The following is a 21,352-nucleotide window of genomic DNA, read 5'->3' on the forward strand; positions in this document are numbered from 1 at the left end:
TAGAAGTGAAAATGAACGTGGAGGATGAGACAACGATCTGTAGAAAGAGGGATAAAGGAATGGCTGAGATGGTGAACAAAATATTTTATAGAAGACGCAAAAAAGACCCAGAAATAATGGGAAAACATGGACCTAATGAGAGTTAGCAACTTAATGTAATGAACATATGAGTAAAGAAGTATTGGAGAAATGAATAGGACTAAAAGCTGATTAGTCATCTGGCCCTGTTGCCCTATTTCCTTGGTGTTGAGCCGGTGGTAATGTCACTGGACTAGCATTCCAGAGGTCCTGGCTAATGACCTAGGGACATGGGTTCAAGACCCACCACAGCAGCTGGTGGAATTTAAATTCAATGGATTAATCTAGAATTATAAAGTTGGTATTCAGCGATGGTGACCATGAAACTATTATTGTTGTAAGGATCCATCTGGTTTACTAATGTCCTTTAGGGAAGAAAATCTGCCATCCTTGCTCGGTCTGGTCTACATATGATTCCACAGAAATGTGAGCAAAGAAAACAAAGAAAATTACAGCACAGGAACAGGCCCTTCGGCCCTCCCAGCCTGCGCCGATCCAGATCCTTTATCTAAACCTTTTGCCTATTTTCCAAGGTCTACTTTTCTCTGTTTCCCACCGGTTCATATATCTGTCCAGATGCATCTTAAATGATGCTATCGTACCCGCCTCTACCACCTCCGCTGGCAAAGCATTCCAGGCACCCACCACCCTCTGCGTAAAAAACTTTCCACACACATCTCCCTTAAACTTTTCCCCTCTCACCTTGAAATCGTGACCCCTTGTAATTGACACCCCCACTCTTGGAAAAAGCTTGTTGCTATCCACCCTGTCCATACCCCTCATAATTTTGTAGACCTCAATCAGGTTTCCCCTCGACCTTCGTCTTTCCAATGAAAACAATCCTAATCTACTCAACCTTTCTTCATAGCTAGCACCCTCCATACCAAGCAACATCCTGGTGAATCTCCTCTGCACCCTCTCTGAAGCATCCACATCCTTCTGGTAATGTGGTGACCAGAACTGCATGCAGTATTCCAAATGTGGGTGACGGTTAGCTGCCCTCTGACATGTTCAGTTCAAGGGTAATTCGTGATGGGCAACAAAAGCAGAGGAGGCCTTGTGGCATGCAGTGTGAGTGTCCGTACCTCCCAACCAGAAGCTCCGGGTTTGAGTCCCACCCCAAGACTTGATTGCCAAGGAAGATGCGTTCATAACTCCGCCAAACAGGTTAAGTGTCGACCTGCAAATCCTTCCAAACAGGCCAATAGCTGGCAGTAAGAACGGAAGAGACTCCTGTCAGCCATACCAGATGTGGAGTGGCTCCCCTTGAGCTATAAGCCTTGGCAGCAGACTAGCAGCCTGTTCTGGGAATTACTAGCTATGGAAACTGACAGGGAAGAGAATTGGAACAAATACGGTCTCTTCCCGTGGCCGTCACATCCCATGAAATAATTCTTTTTTTAAACGAGGTGGCAGTGGATTAATAGATTGTAGTCATTGAAAATTCCTAGATTCTGGAATGTTCCTGGTAAGGTTGTGTTCCCAGAGCACAACACTACCTCCTGCTGCCTCTGGAACACATTGCAATTTTCAACAGGAGGATGGAGTGGGGAGAAGTGGAGGTGGTCCCAGACCCTCTGAATAGCAAAAACCAGCAGCATATTGAACTGTGCGCCAGGGTACATCACAGTGAAATACATGTCAAATGCCTGAACTTCCCTAGATTGCTTTAGTTGAGATGCCGAGGCAATTTTCAAAAGAAAAGCAGGAAATATTAGAAGTGGTGCTATCCCTGGGCTGTTTCCTGGTCCGTCCAGTTTGTAAGTGACCTAAGCTGAGACCCATAGACAGGTCCACTGATTAACCCTTCAGCTGAGAGCCCTCGGGAGAAGTGAAACACATTTTGTATTAAATAAATAACTGAATAGAAATTTTGGTGGCTTTGCTTCAGATTGCTGGAACGCCGATCCACACTCTCGCCCCTCGTTCAGCTGCATTTTGGATCAGCTCACTGCCATCGAGGAATCTGGCTTCTTTGAAATGCCGCAGGATTCTTTCCATTCCTTGCAGGAAGAATGGAAACAAGAGATCCAGGAAATGTTTGATCAACTTCGGGAAAAGGAGAAGGTAGGACATTTAAACTTTGCTGCATTGATTTCTTCCCCTCCCTCCCTCCCTCGCTACCAATCTCTCAGCCTTCCTCCACCCCTCCCTCCCTCCCTCCCTCCCCACCACTCCCTCCCTCTCCACCACTCCTTCCCTCCCTCCTTCCACCACACCCTCCCTCACTGCACCACACCCTCCCTCGCTTTACTTCCTCCCTCTCTCCCTCCAACCGGGTTGATAGGTTTAATGCAGCAGAGGGTAGGAAGACAGGGGAATTCTGTCTGAGGAGGACTGCCTCCCCGATCTGCAAGACCCTGAAGGTAACCAATTTTTAGGGTAGGTAAACAAGCTCAATTGACCCTAAATAATTTATTTAAATATGGAGGGTGGGCAAATGGGTTGGGTCCAACCCCCTTCCCCCTCCCCAAACTATTGGGCTGAACTCTGTGTGGGCGGAAAGACAGTGGGTTTCTTGTTTTCCTTGTCTCTCCCCCGCCCCCACACAACCCAAAACATACATGGTGGGGGCATATAAAATGCAGTCTCCTATTCTGAGAACAGACCATCGCTTCTCAATTGAGAGCAAATGAGGTACAACTTTCATTCATTTGGAAGTACAAATGTTCCATACTTTCTTCAAAATATTCTATTTTACTTGATTAAATGTTGAATTCTTCGATGTATTCACTTTATTCCTTTATCTTTCCCTCATTACCTAGGTGAGCTAATGCTATGTGATAGTGATTAATATGGACCAGCAAGGTCTCAGTTTTGACACACCTGTTTGTACTCGGTTAAAACTATACCGAATAGAACCAATAGTGGTACCATATATCACAGCCGGAAGTATTGGGAAGTGTGATGATATGATCTGCATACTCGTCTGCCATTGGGCTAGAACGTCGGCTTACCATTGGCCCTGGTCGGTCATGTGCCTCTCGACCGATTGGCCGAGAGGCTGAGTTAACCACGCCTCTATCAACGAGGTATAAATGCTCAGAAGCCTGACGATCGTCCCTTTCCACTGTAGACGATCGCCAGGCTGTGTTCTAGTTAATTAAAGCCTGACATTGGTAAATCACTCGCCTCACGTGCAATCGATGGTGCATCAATTTAATTAACTACAACTTTGAAGATGGAGTTCCGCATCAAGCCCGAATGCCTCCGCATCAGCCCGCAAACTCCGAACTCTACAGAACTTTTCAAACTCTGGCTGACTTGCCTCGAAGGGTTCCTGGCATCTACAACCACCCCCCCCACCGGGGCACAGAAGCTGCACGTCCTCCACTCCAGCGTGGGTATTGACGCTTACTCAATAATCGAAGACGAAACAGATTATGATGACGCTATACAAAAGCTAAAAGGACAATTCATCAAACCGATCAACAGGGTATTCGCTCGACATCTGCAGGCCACCAGAAAACAGGTCCCCGGTGAGTCTCTAGACCAATACGCCCGGGCCCTCTGTGCCCTGGGGAGAGGTTGCGCCTGTGAAGCGGTGTCCGCTACAGAGCACATGGAGCTACTCGTCAGAGACGCTTACATGGCTGGGATACTGTCTCCCGTGATCCGCCAGCGGATGCTGGAAAGAGACGAACTCAGTTTAACGGAGACGCTGACTCTCTCCGCCTCCCTGGAGGTCGCAGATCTAAGCGCTCGCACCTATGACCCTGGCCAGGCCGCCTCCTGGCACGCTTCCCACCAGCTACCCACCGCTCCCGGCCTCCCTCAGGCTTGTGCCGCGGGGCGACCTGATAAATCCGCGGGGCCCCGCTGCTACTTTTGTGGGTACGCTAAGCACCCTCGCTCGCGCTGCCCAGCCCGCTCCGCCCTCTAAGAGCTGCGGGAAGAAGGGCCACTACTCCACGGTCTGCCAGGCCAAAACGTTGGATGCAGCGTTTCTGGAACCTGCACAGCACTCTTTCCCCCCCCTCCCCCAGGCCTCTGCAAACGGCCTGTGTGCCTCCCTCTCTCCTCCAGGGCCCCTCCAGCCGCTCCCGACTCGCGCCCCGCCGGCCGACATGCGCACCTCCCCGGCCCCTCCAGGCCTCTGCCTGCCCGCCGCGCACGTTTCTCCCCCCGGGCCCCGGCGCCCGACCGGCTCGCCTCTCCGGGCCCCCCTGCCTGCCCGCAGCGGCCCTGCTTCCCCTGCTCCCGGACCCCGGCTCCCCCCACCCCCGGGCCCCGGCGCCCGACCGGCTCGCCTCTCCGGGCCCCCCCGGTCCCTGCCTGCCCGCAGCGCGACTCGGCTCCCCCCGCCCCCAGCCCCCCGCACCCGGTCCGCGCGCCTTACCTCCTCCCACAGCTGATGCACCTAGCCGGTGTCCTGGAGCCGGCCTGCGCGCCTCTCCGCTCACAGCGCCGGCAACGCTAGCTCCGCCTCCAGCGGCCACGAGGGCTTCCTGGGCGCCGCCATCTTGGGGTGCCGACCCCACGTGCGGGTCCTGGGCGCCGCCATCTTGGGGCCCCGACCCTACGTGCGGGTCCTGGTCGCCGCCATCTTGGGGAACAGACCTCACCTGGGGATCCTGGCCACCGGCTTCCACATCTGCCACGCAAGGTCCCTCCAGCATGGAATCGGACAGCGACGACGGATTTTCTCCACGGCTCGCGGCCGTTCACCCCACATATGGATCCTGGCCACCGACTTCCACATCTGCCACGCAAGGTCCCTCCAGCATGGAATCGGACAGCGACGACGAATTTTCTCCACGGCTCGCGGCCGTTCAGCTCGACCAGTCTCATCCACGCACGCTCGCCAAAACGACTACGCTGATCCACCTCAACGGCCACAAGACGGACTGCCTGCTGGACTCCGGGAGCATGGAAAGCTTCGTTCACCCTGACACGGTAAGACGCTGCGCGCTCCCTGTCCATCCCGTAACACGCAAAATCGGTTTAGCCTCAGGTTCGCACTCCGTCCACATCACCGGGTGCTGCATCGCGGACCTCACGGTCCAAGGGAAGGTTTTTAAAAATTATAAATTCCTTGTCCTCCCTGACCTTTGCGCACCGGCACTCCTAGGACTGGACTTCCAGTGCAACCTGCAGAGCTTGACTTTTCAATTTGGCGGCCCTATACCCCCCTCACTGTCTGCAGCCTCGCGTCCCTCAAAGTGGACCCTCCCTCCCTGTTTGCTAACCTCACCCCCGATTGCAAACCCGTCGCCACACGGAGCAGACGGTACAGCGCCCAGGACCGATCCTTCATCAGGTCCGAGGTCCAGAGGTTGCTGACGGAAGGGGTCATCGAGGCCAGCAACAGTCCCTGGCGAGCCCAAGTGCTGGTGGTCCGGACGGGGGAGAAAAACCGGATGGTCATCGATTACAGCCAAACCATCAATCGGTTTACGCAACTGGACGCGTATCCTCTCCCCCGTATCTCTACCATGGTAAACGAGATCGCGAGATACAAGGTCTTCTCAACTGTGGACCTTAAGTCCGCTTACCACCAGCTCCCCATCCGCGCGAGTGACCGACTGTACACCGCGTTCGAGGCTGATGGGCGCCTCTACCACTTCCTTAGGGTTCCGTTTGGTGTTACGAATGGGGTCTCGGTCTTCCAACGGGAGATGGACCGAATGGTCGACAAGTACGGATTACAGGCTACCTTCCCGTACCTTGATAATGTCACCATCTGCGGCCACGACCAGCAGGACCATGACGCTAACCTCCAGAAATTCCTCCAAACCGCAAAACTCCTTAACCTCACGTACAATAAGGATAAATGCGTGTTCAGCACCGACCGCCTAGCCATCCTCGGCTACGTAGTGCGTAACGGAGTGATAGGCCCCGATCCCGAACGCATGCGCCCCCTGATGGAACTCCCTCTCCCCAATACCCCCAAATCTCTCAAACGCTGCCTGGGGTTTTTCGCATACTACGCCCAATGGGTTCCCAACTACGCGGACAAGGCCCATCCCCTCATGCAAACCACGACCTTCCCGCCGTCGACGGAGGCCTGTCAGGCCTTTAGCCGCATCAAAGCGGACATCGCAAAGGCCACGATGCGCGCCATCGACGAGGCCCTCCCCTTCCAGGTCGAGAGCGACGCATCTGAAGTAGCTCTGGCGGCCACCCTGAACCAAGCGGGCAGACCCGTGGCCTTCTTCTCCAGAACCCTCCAGGCTTCCGAACTCCGCCACCCCTCTGTGGAAAAGGAAGCCCAGGCCATAGTCGAAGCCGTGCGACATTGGAGGCACTATTTGGCCGGCAGGAGGTTTACCCTCCTCACAGACCAACGGTCAGTAGCCTTCATGTTTGATAATGCACAAAGGGGCAAGATAAAAAATGACAAGATTTTACGGTGGCGGATCGAGTTGTCCACGTACAACTATGATATCTTGTATCGTCCTGGGAAGCTCAATGAGCCTTCCGATGCCCTGTCCCGCGGTACCTGCGCCAGCGCGCAGATAGACCGCCTCTGCTCCCTCCACGCGGACCTCTGCCATCCAGGGGTGACCCGCCTATATCACTTCATTAAGGCCCGCAACCTGCCCTACTCTATCGAGGAAGTCAGGACAGTAACCCGTGACTGCCACATCTGCGCCGAGTGCAAACCGCACTTCTACCGCCCCGAGCGCGCACACCTGATCAAAGCATCCCCCCCCTTTGAACGTCTCAGCATTGACTTCAAGGGGCCCCTTCCCTCTAACAACCGCAACATTTACTTCCTGGCGGTTGTCGACAAACACTCCCGCTTCCCCTTTGCCATTCCCTGTCCCGACATGACCACATCGACCGTCATTAAGGCCCTCCTCTCCATCTTCTCCCTGTTTGGCTACCCCGAGTACATTCACAGCGACCGGGGGTCCTCATTTATGAGCGACGAGCTGCGTCAATTCCTGCTCGACAGGGGCATCGCCTCTAGCAGGACGACCAGCTATAACTCTCGGGGTAACGGACAGGTCGAGCGGGAGAATGGTACCATCTGGAAGACCATACTACTGGCCCTCCGGTCCAGAGATCTCCCTATTTCCCGATGGCAAGAGGTGCTCCCCGATGCGCTGCACTCTATCCGCTCACTGCTCTGTACTGCTACTAATCAGACACCTCATGAACGTCTTCTTGTTTTCCCCAGGAAGTTGTCCTCCGGATCCCCTCTCCCGACGTGGCTGGTCACCCCCGGACCCATCTTGCTCCGGAAGCATGTGCGGGTGCACAAGTCCGACCCGTTGGTGGAGCATGTCCAGTTACTCCACGCTAACCCGCAGTACGCGTATGTGGAGCACCCCGACGGTCGGCAGGACACGGTCTCCCTCCGGGACCTGGCACCCGCCGGCATGCAGCCCCCCCCCACCACAGACCCCCCCTCCCCTTTTTCACCCCAGCACCCCACTCAGCTTCCCCATCCCTCATCCATGGCGTCTCCGCGGCCAGCTCAGGTGACGGAGACTACTCGAAGTCTATCGCTCCCGGACTCCAGGACATCAGCAGGACCATCAGCCGATCCGACGACACCTCCTCCACTACGGCGCTCGGCCAGGACGTCAAGGACCACCAAACGACTGATCGAATCCTTCTAGAGTTCTACGGTCCCATGGACTTCCTTTTGTAAATATTGTTATGTCTGGGCCAGTGGCAAGCCCCCAAATTCGACAAGGGTACGGAGAGAAAATTATTCTCCCGACGGCTACTCATATCATCAGTTCTTCACCCCCCCCTCCCCCCCCCCCCCCCACCCCGGGTCTCGTTCACACCCCCCCCCCCCGCCTTCCTTCTCCATAAGGGGTGAATGTGATGATATGATCTGCATACTCGTCTGCCATTGGGCCAGAACGTCGGCTTACCATTGGCCCTGGTCGGTCATGTGCCTCTCGACCGATTGGCCAAGAGGCTGAGTTAACCACGCCTCTATCAACGAGGTATAAATGCTCAGAAGCCTGACGATCGTCCCTTTCCACTGTAGATGATCGCCAGGCTGTGTTCTAGTTAATTAAAGCCTGACATTGGTAAATCACTCGCCTCACGTGCAATCGATGGTGCATCAGGAAGCAACCTCTACCTAGATTATAATCAGCAGCCAGGGATTTTGGTGTTCTGTTAATTTGCCTCTTGGACCCTCCCTGCACACAGTTCAATACATTTCAATTGTGGCCCGGTTGGTAGCATTCTTGCCCATTGTGTGAGAAATTACTGGTCTCAAGTAATAGTTTAGGAGCAGGATTTTCCGTTTCCTTAGTGTATTTCTTAGTGGCACGCCATTTGCTGGCGGCAGGATTCTCTACTCCCGCTACTTAAGCCACCCTACACTGCGGGGGCCGAGAATTCCGGCCTCAAGCTTTAGCAAAGAAAATCAACGCTGACACTCCTGCGCAGTACTGGCGGAGCGTGGCACTGTCGAAGGTGCCACACCGTCTTTCAGGTGAGACTTTTAAAGCGAGGTCCAATCTACCTGTCCGGGTGGATGTAAACGATCCTGTGGTACTAGTTTGCAGAAGAACCGGGGAGTTATCCCCAGTGTCCTGGCCAATAATTATCCCTCAATATCACCAAAACAAATGATCTGTTATTATCACATTGCTATTTGTGGGAGGTTGCTGTTCGCACATTGGTTGCTGTTTTTATACATTACTATAACACACTTCAAAAGCCTACATTGGTTTGCATGATGTCCAGTAGTTGTGAAAGGTGCTACCGAAATGCAAGTTTTTTTTTCTAACCTATTCAAAGGTGCTATGGGAGTGATTACACTGTCCAACTCTGCCCCGCTAACCTTAACTGGAGAGGTGGCAGCAAAGGAGTGTCAGCTCCTGTTCAATCGCAGGGAGTCCCTCAGAGGCACCATAGTTATACGTAATGACCAAGCCAGGATCCAGAGATCTCAGTGAAGGATGGCATGAAGGTTGAAAAGAATAAGCAAAAAGATAAAGTGGTCACCAAGCGTGGATTGAAATCACATACTCCACAGTTTTGTGGTACTTTATGATCTAACCAAAATAAATCAGAGTCTGTCTTGAGTGGTATTAACGGGTGTTGCCCCCTGCGCTTGTAACTATCTGATAGCACTCTGTTGCTACTTCAGGCCCCGGAGGGGAAAACACACCCCGCCCCCCCACCGAGGCCACACTTAGCGTCGATCCCGCACTTAGGAACTCCGATGAGTGGAGTTTCTCAGTGCAGGAAGCGATCAGGTAGTCATTTTTAAACGGTGCCCAGATCTCTCAACCCTCCAACGTGACCCCCAGAGCCCCCAGCACACCTGTTGGGGGCCCTTGATCCACATGCTGACAGGGCACTTCCAGGCCCAATTCCCAGCATGGGCAAAATGGCAAATTGGCACTTTGGCACTGACACCCTTCTAGCAAGGCAGTGCCACCTGGGCACCCATGTGGTACTAGCAGGTTGCCCATGTGGCACTACCAGGGTGCCAAGCTGGCAGTGCCTCGGTTCCCATGTGACAGCAGTGCCAGGATGCCAGTCTGGCCAGAGGTCAACCAACCAGGGCCCTCTGATCGCCTGAAGACCCTCCCAAGTGCCGGTATGCCTAGTCCTCATATGTGGGCACCAGTACTAATTGACACTTGGCGAGGATCTCCTCGGCGAGGCCGATAGATGCTGGGTGGCCGCTCGATCAGGTGTCAGCACGGCTAAGTCAGTTTTTAAACTCACCTCACTGTGTGAGACGGGGCCTTGCCCTGTGTGGGCAGGACCCAGATTGCGATGTCCCGCGAGATCTGGTTAGATCTCGCTAGGTGTAATGGCCATCCGGAATCCCAGGGATGGCCTCTCCCAGGATCTGCTGGCCCCTACCCGCTCTGATTCCAGAGGGAGACGGCCAGTAAATCGTGCCTTCTGAGTTGCATTTGCGGGAAATGAAATGAATTTTGGTCGATGAAACAGCCTGTTGAATACAAATGGCATACAGGTTACGCTGCAGGCTCTCCCTGTTAAACCTCGTGCATGATTGTAACGCAACATTTATCTGCTTGTATGCCCGGTGCTCGGAGCTGTGTCCAGTATGAGAGGAAGCAGGAACAGCATCTAGCGCTGAGTGTTAACCTGGCCAAATGTACTGTGTTTGTTGGTCGGCCTCAACTGTCATGAAATGAATATCTGTGTTGACCAGGAACTGCGGACCTGGGAGGAAGAGCTGTCTCGCGCTGCCCTGCAGCAGAAGAACCAGGAGGAGCTGCTGCGGCGTCGGGAGCAGGAGCTGGCCGAGCGAGAGATCGACATCCTGGAGCGAGAGCTCAACATCATCTTTCACCAGCTACACCAGGAGAAGCCCAAGGTGAAGAAACGCAAAGGCAACTTCAAGAAGAGCAGGCTCAAACTCAAGGACGGCAACCGGATCAGCCTTCCATCCGGTAGGTAACAACTTATTGATTCTCCTGATTCAGAACTGTCCCTACCTCCTCACCCAAGCAGCTCACTGGGCGTTTCACATGTTCAGTGAAGGAGAATGCGAGTGAAAGTGACCGGGGCAGCATGTGGCGCAGTGGTTAGCACTGAGACTGTGGCGCTGAGGACCGGGTTCGAATCCCGTCCCTGGGTCACTGCCGGTGTGGAGTTTGCACATTCTCCCATGTCTGCGTGTGGGTTTCGCCCCCACAACCCAAAGATGTGCAGGTTAGGCAGATTGGCCACACTAAATTGCCCCTTAACTGGGAAAAAAAAATAATTGGGTACTCTAAAATAAAAAAAATCTTAAAAAAAAAAAAGTGGTCAAGACTTTGAAAGGCAGGTCATCACTCTTAAATCTCCCCATTCCTCGCGCCCGTTTCTGCCTGCTCTCTGCCGCAATCCCCTCTTTTCCGTTGCCTGTTCCCAACTCTCTCCAGCTGTTGCTGAATTCTTTTGGCCTTCAAATTTTCCGTAGATTTCCAGCACAAAATCAGCGTGCAGGCCTCTCCCACTAAGGACAAGAGGAAGAGTCTGATCAGCAGCAGTTCAAGCCCTCCAGCAAGCCCCACCGTCATCCCGCGACTCAGGGTAATCCAGTGTGAGTACTAAGTGGCTTTTGTGTGAAGCTGTTCCTTGTGGGGCAAATGTTTTGCTTCCAAATTTATTCCAAATGTAACCATTTTAAAAGTCAGCAAAGATAGTTTGATATTCATCAGAATTTGCCAGGCCAGCTTGTGCTATGTACCTCACTACTTGTTACACAATATAATATTGATGTCACTTAATACATCAATATCAAACTGTTAAATAAATGGTTAACATTAATGATACCTGGGCTACAACCAATTTTTTTCTCACTGACAACCATTGAATTCCTACAGCACAGAAGGAGGCCATTCAGCCCATCAAGCCTGCACGAATCCGCCAAAAGAGCACCCTACCAAAGCCCACTCGCTTGATGTATCCCCATAAACCCACCTAACCTACACATCCTTGGACACTAAGAAGCCATTTATCATGGCCAATCCACCTAAACTGCACATCTTTGGACTGTGGGAGGAAACCGGAGCATCCGCAGGAAACACGCAGGCACGGGGAGAAAGTACAAATTCCAGACATCTTTACTATTGCCAAAACTCTATCCAACTGCTTAAATTAAAAACAAAACTTGTGTTGAAAGTTTTCACATATACTCTAAAACGTATGGCTGCAGGTGCGTCAAAATTACACTCTTAGAGATTTATACTTATGTTTAACAGTCTCAAACTGTCTCCCTGTCACTACACACTCCTAAGTATATGCTCTCCACTAATAGTGAATGCCTCGCAGGTTGCCACTCCCAAGAAGCTTCCAGTACCACTTATGAGGCAGGTTTGGCTCTCTGGGAGTGGACTAAGCAGATCTGACTAGCCTTGATTTGCCAGTTCTCCTTAAGGACACTAGATGGTGCTGTCTACAGGTGCAAAGCAGCCCAGAGACTTTCAGAGAAGGAGGAAAAGCCAGCAGTCTGTCTCAACTTGTTTATCATCACAACATCTGTGGAAAAACCTCCCTCACCTTCAATGCTGACCTGCTGCTGATACTGTGGGAAAGGGGGAAAAAGTATAAATAGAACATTGAGATTAAATCGATTCTAAATTATGACAACGGTGTGGTGGTATGATTAGCATAGCTGCCTGCCATTGGTGCAGAACACCGGCTTACCATTGGCCCTGTTCGGTCATGTGCCTCTTGACCGGTTGGTTGTGACCAGTCATGTGACGGCTCCCCGATTGGTCGAGAGGCTGAGTTAACCCCGCCTCCAGGGTGGGGTATAAATACCCAGTACTCCCGGCGGTCGTCCATTTACTGTAATCGACCGCAGGGCTAACATCTAGCTGATTAAAGCCATACTTTTGTCCAGCAACTCGTCTCGTGTTCAATTGATGGTACATCAATTTAATCTACTAGAAATTTGAAGATGAAGCTCCGGATCAAGCCCAAATGCCTCCGCATCAGCCCGCAAACTCAGAACGCATCGGAAATCTTCAAACATTGGCTGGCGTGTTTCGATGGCTACCTGGCGTCCGCAAGCAGTCCCCCCACCATGGCACAGAAGCTTCATATTCTCCATTCCATTGTGGGCATGGCGGCCTACGTGATGATAGGGGAAGAAAAAGAGTACGACGCGGCCATGGATAAGGTGAAAGGACATTTTCTTAAGCCGGCAAACCGAGTGTTCACCCGACATCTGCTGGCTACCAGACAACAGCTCCCTGGTGAGTCCGTAGACGATTTTTCCCAGGCCCCCGCTGTCCTGGGGAGGAATTGCACCTGCCTCCAAGTTTCAGCCACTGAGCACATGGAACTTTTGATCAGAGATGCTTACGTGGCTGGGATGCAGTCCGCCGCTATCCGCCAGCGGATGCTGGAAAAAGACGACCTCAGCCTAACTGAAGCATGGACTCTCTCCACCTCCCCGGAGGTCGCCGACTTAAACGCTCGCGCCTCTGTCCCCAGCCGCACTGCAGCGCCCTGGGTCTCCTGGCACGCTTCCCCACTGCCATCCGCCGTGCCCGACCCCCCCCAGGCCTGCACCGCGGGACGCCCCGACAAGTCTGCAGGGCCCCGCTGCTATTTCTGTGGGTTCGCCAAATACACTCGCCCGCGCTGCCCGGCCCATTCCGCCCTCTGTAAGAGCTGCGGGAAGAAGGGCCATTTTTCATTGGTCTGCCAGGCCAAATCGGTCGCTGCTGTGCCGCGCAGCGACCGGGGATCTCCTCCGGGCCCTTGCGGGCCATTCTAGCGTACCGCGCCAATCTCTCCCCCCGGGCCCCTGCGCCCGGCTTGCGCACCTCTCCTCCTCTTCCGGCCCCTTCCAGCGCACCGCGCCAATCTCCCCGGGCCCCTGCGCCCAGCCTGCGCGCCCCTCTGCCCCCGTTCTCAGCCGCTCCGATCGGCCCGCCGGCACCGCTAACCCCGCCCCCAGCAACCACGAGGGTCCTGCGGGCGCCGCCATCTTGTCCACGCTCGCTCGCCAAGACGACGACACTATCCACCTCAACGGGCACAATATGGGCTGCCTGCTGGACCCTGCCACGGTAAGACGCTGCGCGCTCCCTGTCCACCCTGTAAAACACAAAATCGGGTAAGCCTCCGGTTCGTACTCCGTCCGTATCACCGGGTGCTGCATCGCGGACCTCACGGTCCAAGGGAAGGTCTTTAAAAATTGTAAACTCCTTAACCTCCCCGACCTTTGCGCACCGGCACTCCTAGGACTGGACATCCAGTGCAACCTGCAGAGCTTGACCTTCCAATTCGGCGGCCCTATACCCCCCTCACTGTCTGCAGCCTCGCGTCCCTCAAAGTGGACCCCCCCCTCCTTGTTTGCTAATCTCACCCCCGATTGCAAACCCGTCCCAACCCGGAGCAGATGGTACAGCGCCCAGGACCGGACCTTCATCAGGTCCGAGGTCCAGAGGTTGCTGAAGGAAGGGGTCATCGATGCCAGCGACAGTCCCTGGCAATCCCAAGTGCTGGTGGTCCGGACTGGGGAGAAAAACCGGATGGTCATCGACTACAGCCAGACCATCAACCGGTTTACACAACTGGACGCGTATCCTCTCCCCCGGATTTCCACCATGGTAAACGAGTTCGCGAAATACAAAGTCTTCTCCACTATGGACCTCAAGTCCGCTTATCACCAGCTTCCCATCCGCGTGAGTGACCGCAAGTACACCGCGTTCGAGGCTGATGGGCACCTCTACCACTTCCTCAGGGTTCCATTCGGTGTCACAAATGGGGTCTCGGTCTTCCAACGGGAGATGGACCGAATGGTCGACAAGTACGGATTATGGGCTACCTTCCCGTACCTCGATAATGTCACTATCTGCGGCCACGACCAGCAGGACCATGACATCAACCTCCGAAAATTCCTCCAAATCGCAAAACTCCTTAACCTACCTTACTATAAGGATAAGTGAGTGTTTAGCACCGACCGTCTAGCCATCCTCGGCTACGTAGTGCGTAACGGAGTGATAGGCCCCGACCCCGAACGCATGCGCCCCCTGATGGAACTCCCTCTCCCCAATACCCTCAAATCCCTTAAACGCTGCCTGGGTTTATTCGCTTACTACGCCCAATGGGTTCACAATTACGCCGACAAGGCCCGTCCCCTCATTCATTCCCGCCGTCGTCAGAGGCCTGCCAGGCCTTTAGCCACATCAAAGCGGAAATCGCAAAGGCCACGATGCGCGCCATCAACGAGTCCCTCCCCTTCCCGTTCGAGAGCGACGCATCAGAAGTAGCTCTGGCGGCCACCCTGATCCAAGCGGGCAGACCCGTGGCCTTCTTCTCCAGAATCCTCAAGGCTTCCGAACTCCGCCACGCCTCAGTGGAAAAGGAGGCCCAGGCCATAATCGAAGCTGTGCGACATTGGAGGCACTATTTGGCCGGCAGGAAGTTTACCCTCCTCACAGATCAACGGTCAGTGGCCTTCATGTTCGATAATGCACAGAGAGCCAAGGTCAAGAACGACAAGATTTTACGGTGGCGGATCGAGTTGTCCACGTACAACTATGATATCTTGTATCGTCCTGGGAAGCTCAATGAGCCTCCTGATGCCCTGTCCCGCGGTACCTGCGCCAGCGCGCAGATAGACCGCCTCCGCTCCCTCCACGCGGACCTCTGCCATCCAGGGGTGACCCGTTTCTATCATTTCATAAAGGCCCGCAACCTGCCCTTCTCCATCGAGGAAGTCAGGATAGTAACCCGTGACTGCCACATCTGCACAGAGTGCAAACCGCACTTCTACCGCCCCGAGCGCGCGCATCTGATCAAAGCATCCCGCCCCTTCGAACGTCTCGGCATTGACTTCAAGGGGCCCCTTCCCTCTAGCAACCGCAACATTTACTTCCTGACGGTGATTGATGGATACTCCCGCTTCCCCTTCACCATTCCCTGCCCCGACATGACCACATCGACCGTCATTAAGGCCCTCCTCTCCATCTTCTCCCTGTTCGGCTACCCCACATACATACATAGCGATCGGGGGTCCTCCTTTATGAGCGACGAGCTGCGTCATTTCCTGCTCAACAGGGGCATTGCCTCTAGCAGGACGACCAGCTATAACCCCCGGGGTAACGGACAGGTCGAGCGGGAGAATGGCACCATCTGGAAGACCATACTACTGGCCCTCTGGTCCAGAGATCTCCCTATTTCCCGATGGCAAGAGGTTATCCCCGATGCCCTACATTCTATCCGCTCACTCCTCTGTACCACAACTAATCAGACACCTCATGAACGCCTTCTTGTTTCCCCCAGGCTGTCGTCCTCCGGATCCCCTCTCCTGACGTGGCTGGTCGCCCCCGGACCCATCTTGCTCCGGAAGCATGTGCGGGTGCACAAGTCCGACCCGTTGGTGGAACAAGTCCAGTTACTCCACACTAACCCGCAGTATGCGGACGTGGAGTACCCCGACGGTCGGCAGGACACGGTCTCCCTCTGGGACCTGGCACCTGCCGGCGTGCGGCCCTCCCCCCCCTTCACCACAGACCCTCCCCTGTTCTTTTTCCCCCTGCGCCCCACCCAGGCCACCCCTCCCCCATCCATGGCGTCTCCACCACCAGCCCGGGTTACGGAGACAGTTCAAGGACCATCGCTCCCGGAGTACAGGACATCAGCTGAACCACCACCATCAGCTGAACCAGCATCACCAACACCACTGCGGCGGTTTGCCAGGATGTCACGGGCAACGAAAAGGCTGATCGAGTCCATTTAACTTTCAACACCACCATGGACCTTGTCTGGGCCCGTGGGAAGCCAAGGAAACATTTTTGTTCCTTCTCTCATTACTACTCATACCACCAGATCTCCCCGCCCCCCCCCTCCCCCAGCTCACGTTGACCCCCCCCCAGCTCACGTTGACCCCCCCCCCCCGGCTTCTTTCTCCGCAAGGGGTGAATGGTGGTATGATTAGCATAGCTGCCTGCCATTGGTGCAGAACACCGGCTTACCATTGGCCCTGGTCGGTCATGTGCCTCTCGACCAATTGGTTGAGACCAGTCATGTGACGGCTCCCCGATTGGTCGAGAGGCTGAGTTAACCCCGCCTCCAGAGCGAGGTATAAATACCCAGAATTCCCGGCGGTCATCCATTTACTGTAATCGACCGCAGGGCTAACATCTAGCTGATTAAAGCCATACTTTTGTCCAGCAACTCGTCGCGCGTTCAATTGATGGTACATCAATGCAGGTTGCCACTCCCAAGAAGCTTCCAGTACAACTTGTGAGGCAGGTTTGGCTCTCTGGGAGTGGACTAAGCAGATCTGACTAGCCTTGATTTGCCAGTTCTCCTTAAGGACACTAGATGGTGTTGTCTACAGGTGCAAAGCAGCCCAGAGACTTTCAGGGAAGGAAGAAAAGCCAGCAGTCTGTCTCAACTTGTTTATCATCACATCTGTGGAAAAACCTCCCTCACCTTCAATGCTGACCTGCTGCTGATACTGTGGGAAAGGGGAACAGTATAAATAGAACATTGAGATTAAATCGATTCTAAATTATGACAACGGGCAGTTTGGCTTTCTGTCCCATTTCTTCCCCTTTGACCCCACTCTTTCCCCACTCTTCCTCCCTCTTCCCATCTTGATCGCCCTCTCTCTCTATCTTTCTCCCTCCCTCTTCCCCCATCTTCCCCACTCTTCCCCCCCTTTCACCCCCTCTTCCCCCCCTCTCCCCCTTCTCTCCCCCACTCTCTCCCTCTCTCTCTCCCCACTCTCTCCACCCGCCAGCTCTCCCCTCTCTCTCTCCCTCTCTCACCCCCCTCTCCCTCCCCTCTCACTCCCTTTCTCCCTCCCTCCCCCTCTCCCCCTCTCTCCCTCCTTCCACCCCTCTCCCCCCTCTCTCCCCTCTTCTCCAACCTCCCTCCCTCTCTCCCCCTCTCTCCCCCCTGTCCCCCCTCTCTGTCCCCCTCTCTACACCCTCACCCCTCACTCCCCCTCTCTCCATCTCTCTCTCCATTTCTCCCCCTCTCCCTTCCCCCTCTCTTCCCCTCTCTCTCTTCCCCTCTCTCTCTCCCCTCTCTCTCTCCCCCCTCCTCTCTCCCCCTCGCTCTCTCCCCCTCGCTCTCTCCCCCTCTCTCTCTCCTCCCCTCTCTCTCTCCCCCTCTCTCTCCCCCTCTCTCTCCCCCTCTCTCTCTCCCCCTCTCTCTCCCCCTCTCTCTCTCCCTCTCTCTCCCCCTCTCTCTTCCCCCCTCTCTCTTCCCCCCTCTCTCTTCCCCCCTCTCTCTTCCCCCCTCTCTCTTCCCCCTCTCTCTTCCCCCTCTCTCTTTCCCCTCTCTCTTCCCCCCTCTCTCTTCCCCTCTCTCTCTCCCCCGCTCTCTCTCTTTCCCCCCTCTCTCCCCCCTCTCTCTCTCCCCCCCTGTCTCTCCCCTTCTCTCTCTCCCCTTCTCTCTCTCCCCCTCTCTCTCTCCCCCCTCTCTCTCTCCCCCTCTCTCTTCCCCCCTCTCTTCCCCCCTCTCTCTTCCCCCCTCTCTCTTCCCCCCTCTCTCTTTCCCCCTCTCTCTTTCCCCTCTCTCTTTCCCCTCTCTCTTTCCCCTCTCTCTCTCCCCTCTCTCTCTCCCCTTCTCTCTCTCTCCCCCCTCTCTCTTTCCCCTCTCTCTCTCCCCTCTCTCTCTCCCCGCTCTCTCTCTTCCCCCCTCTCTCCCCCCCTCTCTCTCTCTCTCTCCCCTTCTCTCTCCCTCCCCCCCTCTCTCTCCCCCTCTCTCTCCCCCTCTCTCTCCCCCTCTCTCTCCCCCTCTCTCTCCCCCTCTCTCTCCCCCTCTCTCTCCCCCTCTCTCTCCCCCTCTCTCTCTCCCCTCTCTTTCCCCTCTCTCTCTCTCCCCGCTCTCTTTCCCCTCTCTCTCTCTCCCCGCTCTCTTTCCCCTCTCTCTCTCTCCCCGCTCTCTCTCTTTCCCCTCTCTCTCTCCCCCCCTTTCTCTCTCCCCCTCTCGCTCTCCCCCCCTCGCTCTCTCCCCCTCTCTCTCTTTCCCCCTCTCATTCCTGCTTTCTCTTGTTCCCTCTCTCCTACCTGTCTCCCATCTCAATTCACCCGCATTCTCTCCCTGTCTTGCCCTCTCGCCCTCCCATCTCCAGCCCTCCCTCGCCGTCCTTCCCTCTCTTGCCCAGCCTTCCTCTCTACCCCTCACTCCCACTCTCCAACTTTCTCTACCCCCTCTCTCGCCCTGCTCGCCCTCTCTCAAGAATGTTAAAACATAAAAGTTCACTTTCAACTCGTAACTCAGCTCCATGCAGAGAATGACATTTAAGGAATTCTCCCTGTACCCTCTCTGGGGGCAAAACAAATCAAGCAATGCTTGTAATTTCTCGAACTCTTGATTGCTTTTCTCAACAGATATCAATCCAACTCCCTTTTTAAAGTTGTCAGTTGACCCTGAACGATATTGTTCAGACAAATATGCAATTCATCTATTTTTTCTCATTCCTAATACTTGATCCAAAATATGACATCAGTTGTTGGGGGAAGAGTGGACCCTTTCAGTTTTTCAAATAAGTTCTGAAAGTAGTTCAGAATCCCACTCCTGGGCAGGATTCTCCGACCCCCGCCGGTTCGGGGGGGGGGGCATCGCGGGGGGGATCCGGCCTCGGGGGTGGGGGCACGGTGGTCTGGCCCACTGATCTGGGGGCGGGCCTGTGCCGTGGGGGCACTCTTTCCCTCTGCGCCACCTCTGTAAAGCTCCGCTATGGCCGGATAAACTGTAAATGAAGAACATTAACCTCAGTTATGCCTCGGTGACTGAGGGAAAATTTTTCAAAAAAGAGTTTTCTCATTATTCAAATAGGACAAGCTAAAGAAGATTTCATAAACATAGTGTGAATGCTAATGTGAGGGTAGTGAAGGGGCCACTGCGCATTAAGGGCTACATATACTTTCCTGCAGGTGAGCTGACTTTTCTTCATACAGCTGTTCCCAGCAGTGGCGGACTGGGTCTAAAGATATTGGTTGCCAGGAGACAAAGGGGCCCACCCACAACTACAATGCTTTCATTTAATTTTCATAACGAATAAATAAAATTTTCAAAAAATACATATGGAAAAATGGGTACAATTAAAATTTTTGTGGAAAAAATGTGTATTTCTTGGTAATTACAGTGTACATGTACTGTACATATTACTGGCAGTAGATACCAAATGTAAATACAGAATGTTATAATTGAATTTTTTTTTAGATTTTATGTAATTGGTTGATATTTTTAAATAGTTTACTGCACAATTTACACATTAACAGATAGTTCAAAAGTACAATAGAGCATTGCATGCAGTCCACTATATTAAGAGCAATCGTTTGTGTTCGCTAGATGATTGTACGAATCTGCCAATAATTGCTTCTGCATCCAATTCATCTAACAATTCCTTTTCAATGGATAGCAACATGTATGATTCCAAATTCTCCTCAGACAGCTAATTTCTTAACCTTTTCTTTATGATCTTTAGCTTTGAAAATGTCCTCTCACATTGGACTTGAGTAACTGATAGTGTGCAGATGACTTTATAAAGTTCATAAAGGTTATCATATGCCTTGTCATGAAGTCTGTTGGATGCCAGAATTTTTAGTACACACGATGGGCAAGTGCTGCAAATTTTACAATTGTTGCAACTGGAATCCATATTCTCACCATCATTAAGCAATAGCTTTAATACATCAAAGTTTGAAGCAAAAGAAAACAAATTCCAATATTAGTTGATCTTTGCTGATTTGTGGAAACAGCTTAATAATACCTTCCAATGCTTCATCTTCAAGGCTCTTCTCTGCAATAGTTTTAAACTTTGCTGGGTCCAAGCAGGACAAATCTTTATACAACTGTTTGTGTTGTTTCATTTTTTCTTGTCCTAGATGTTTTTTTTTTTTTTAAATAATTTTTATTGAAAGAGTTTTTCCATACAAACATTTACCCCTACTAATTTTTAAATTATTTACAACACAATCCCTCTAGGCAAATGTCCCTCCCTCGCCCGCCCTCTCGCGCGCACCAGTCCTCTCCCCCCCCCCCCCCCCAGGCAACCTTAACAAACAAGGCAGCCTACAGTTTCAGACATGAGCAGCGAGCAGACTTGCCCGCGTTACAGTCGTGCATGTCCCCCCACGACCCTTGCTGCCCCCCCCCCCTCCCCCTCCCCCTCCCCCCCTCCCTCCCCCCCCCTCCCCCCCCCCCCGGGTTGCTGCTGCCACGACCCCGAACGTCTATCTCTGATCTAAAAAGTCAAGGAAAGGTTGCCACCGCCTGGAGAATCCCTGTACCGACCCTCTCAGGGCAAATTTGATCCTTTCTAGCTGAATATAGCTAGCCATATCGTTAATCCAAGTTTCAACGCTTGGAGGCCTCGCGTCCTTCCATTGAATTAATATCCTTCGTCGAGCCACTAGGGACGCAAAGGCCAGTATTCCGGCCTCCCTAGCCTCCTGTACCCCCGGTTCTACCCCGACCCCAAAGATCGCAAGCCCCCATCCTGGTTTGACCCTGGACCCCACCACCTTCGACACCGTCCTTGCCACCCCCTTCCAGAACCCTTCCAGCACCGGACATGCCCAGAACATATGCACATGGTTCGCTGGGCTTCCCAGACATCTGACACACCTGTCCTCACCCCCAAAGAACCGGCTCATCCTTGTCCCCGTCATGTGAGCTCTATGCAGCACCTTAAATTGAATGAGGCTCAGCCTCGCACACGAGGAGGAAGAATTGACCTTCTCCAGTGCATCCGCCCACGTCCCGTCTTCTATCTGCTCTCCCAGCTCCCCTTCCCACTTGGCTTTCAGCTCCTCCCCTGATGCTTCTTCCGCCTCCTGCATTATCTTGTAGATGTCTGATATCTTCCCCCCTCCGACCCAGACCCCCGAGAGCACCCTAT

General features: G+C 53.6%; 1 protein-coding gene across 3 annotated transcripts in view; it reads left to right on the top strand.

Annotated features, from left to right (window-relative positions):
* The window catches only part of map3k9 (mitogen-activated protein kinase kinase kinase 9), a 241,313-nt gene that overhangs the window by 185,345 nt on the left and 34,616 nt on the right, over positions 1 to 21,352 (top strand). For all 3 annotated transcript variants that reach the window (XM_038784498.1, XM_038784516.1, XM_038784508.1), the window contains 3 exons: positions 1,970 to 2,145; positions 10,193 to 10,433; positions 10,946 to 11,068. In XM_038784498.1, the coding sequence (XP_038640426.1) occupies positions 1,970 to 2,145; positions 10,193 to 10,433; positions 10,946 to 11,068 (540 nt within the window). The remainder of the gene's footprint in view (positions 1 to 1,969; positions 2,146 to 10,192; positions 10,434 to 10,945; positions 11,069 to 21,352) is intronic.

The sequence above is a fragment of the Scyliorhinus canicula genome, chromosome 2 (assembly GCF_902713615.1).
Source record: "Scyliorhinus canicula chromosome 2, sScyCan1.1, whole genome shotgun sequence".
Classification (NCBI taxonomy): Eukaryota; Metazoa; Chordata; class Chondrichthyes; order Carcharhiniformes; family Scyliorhinidae; genus Scyliorhinus; species Scyliorhinus canicula.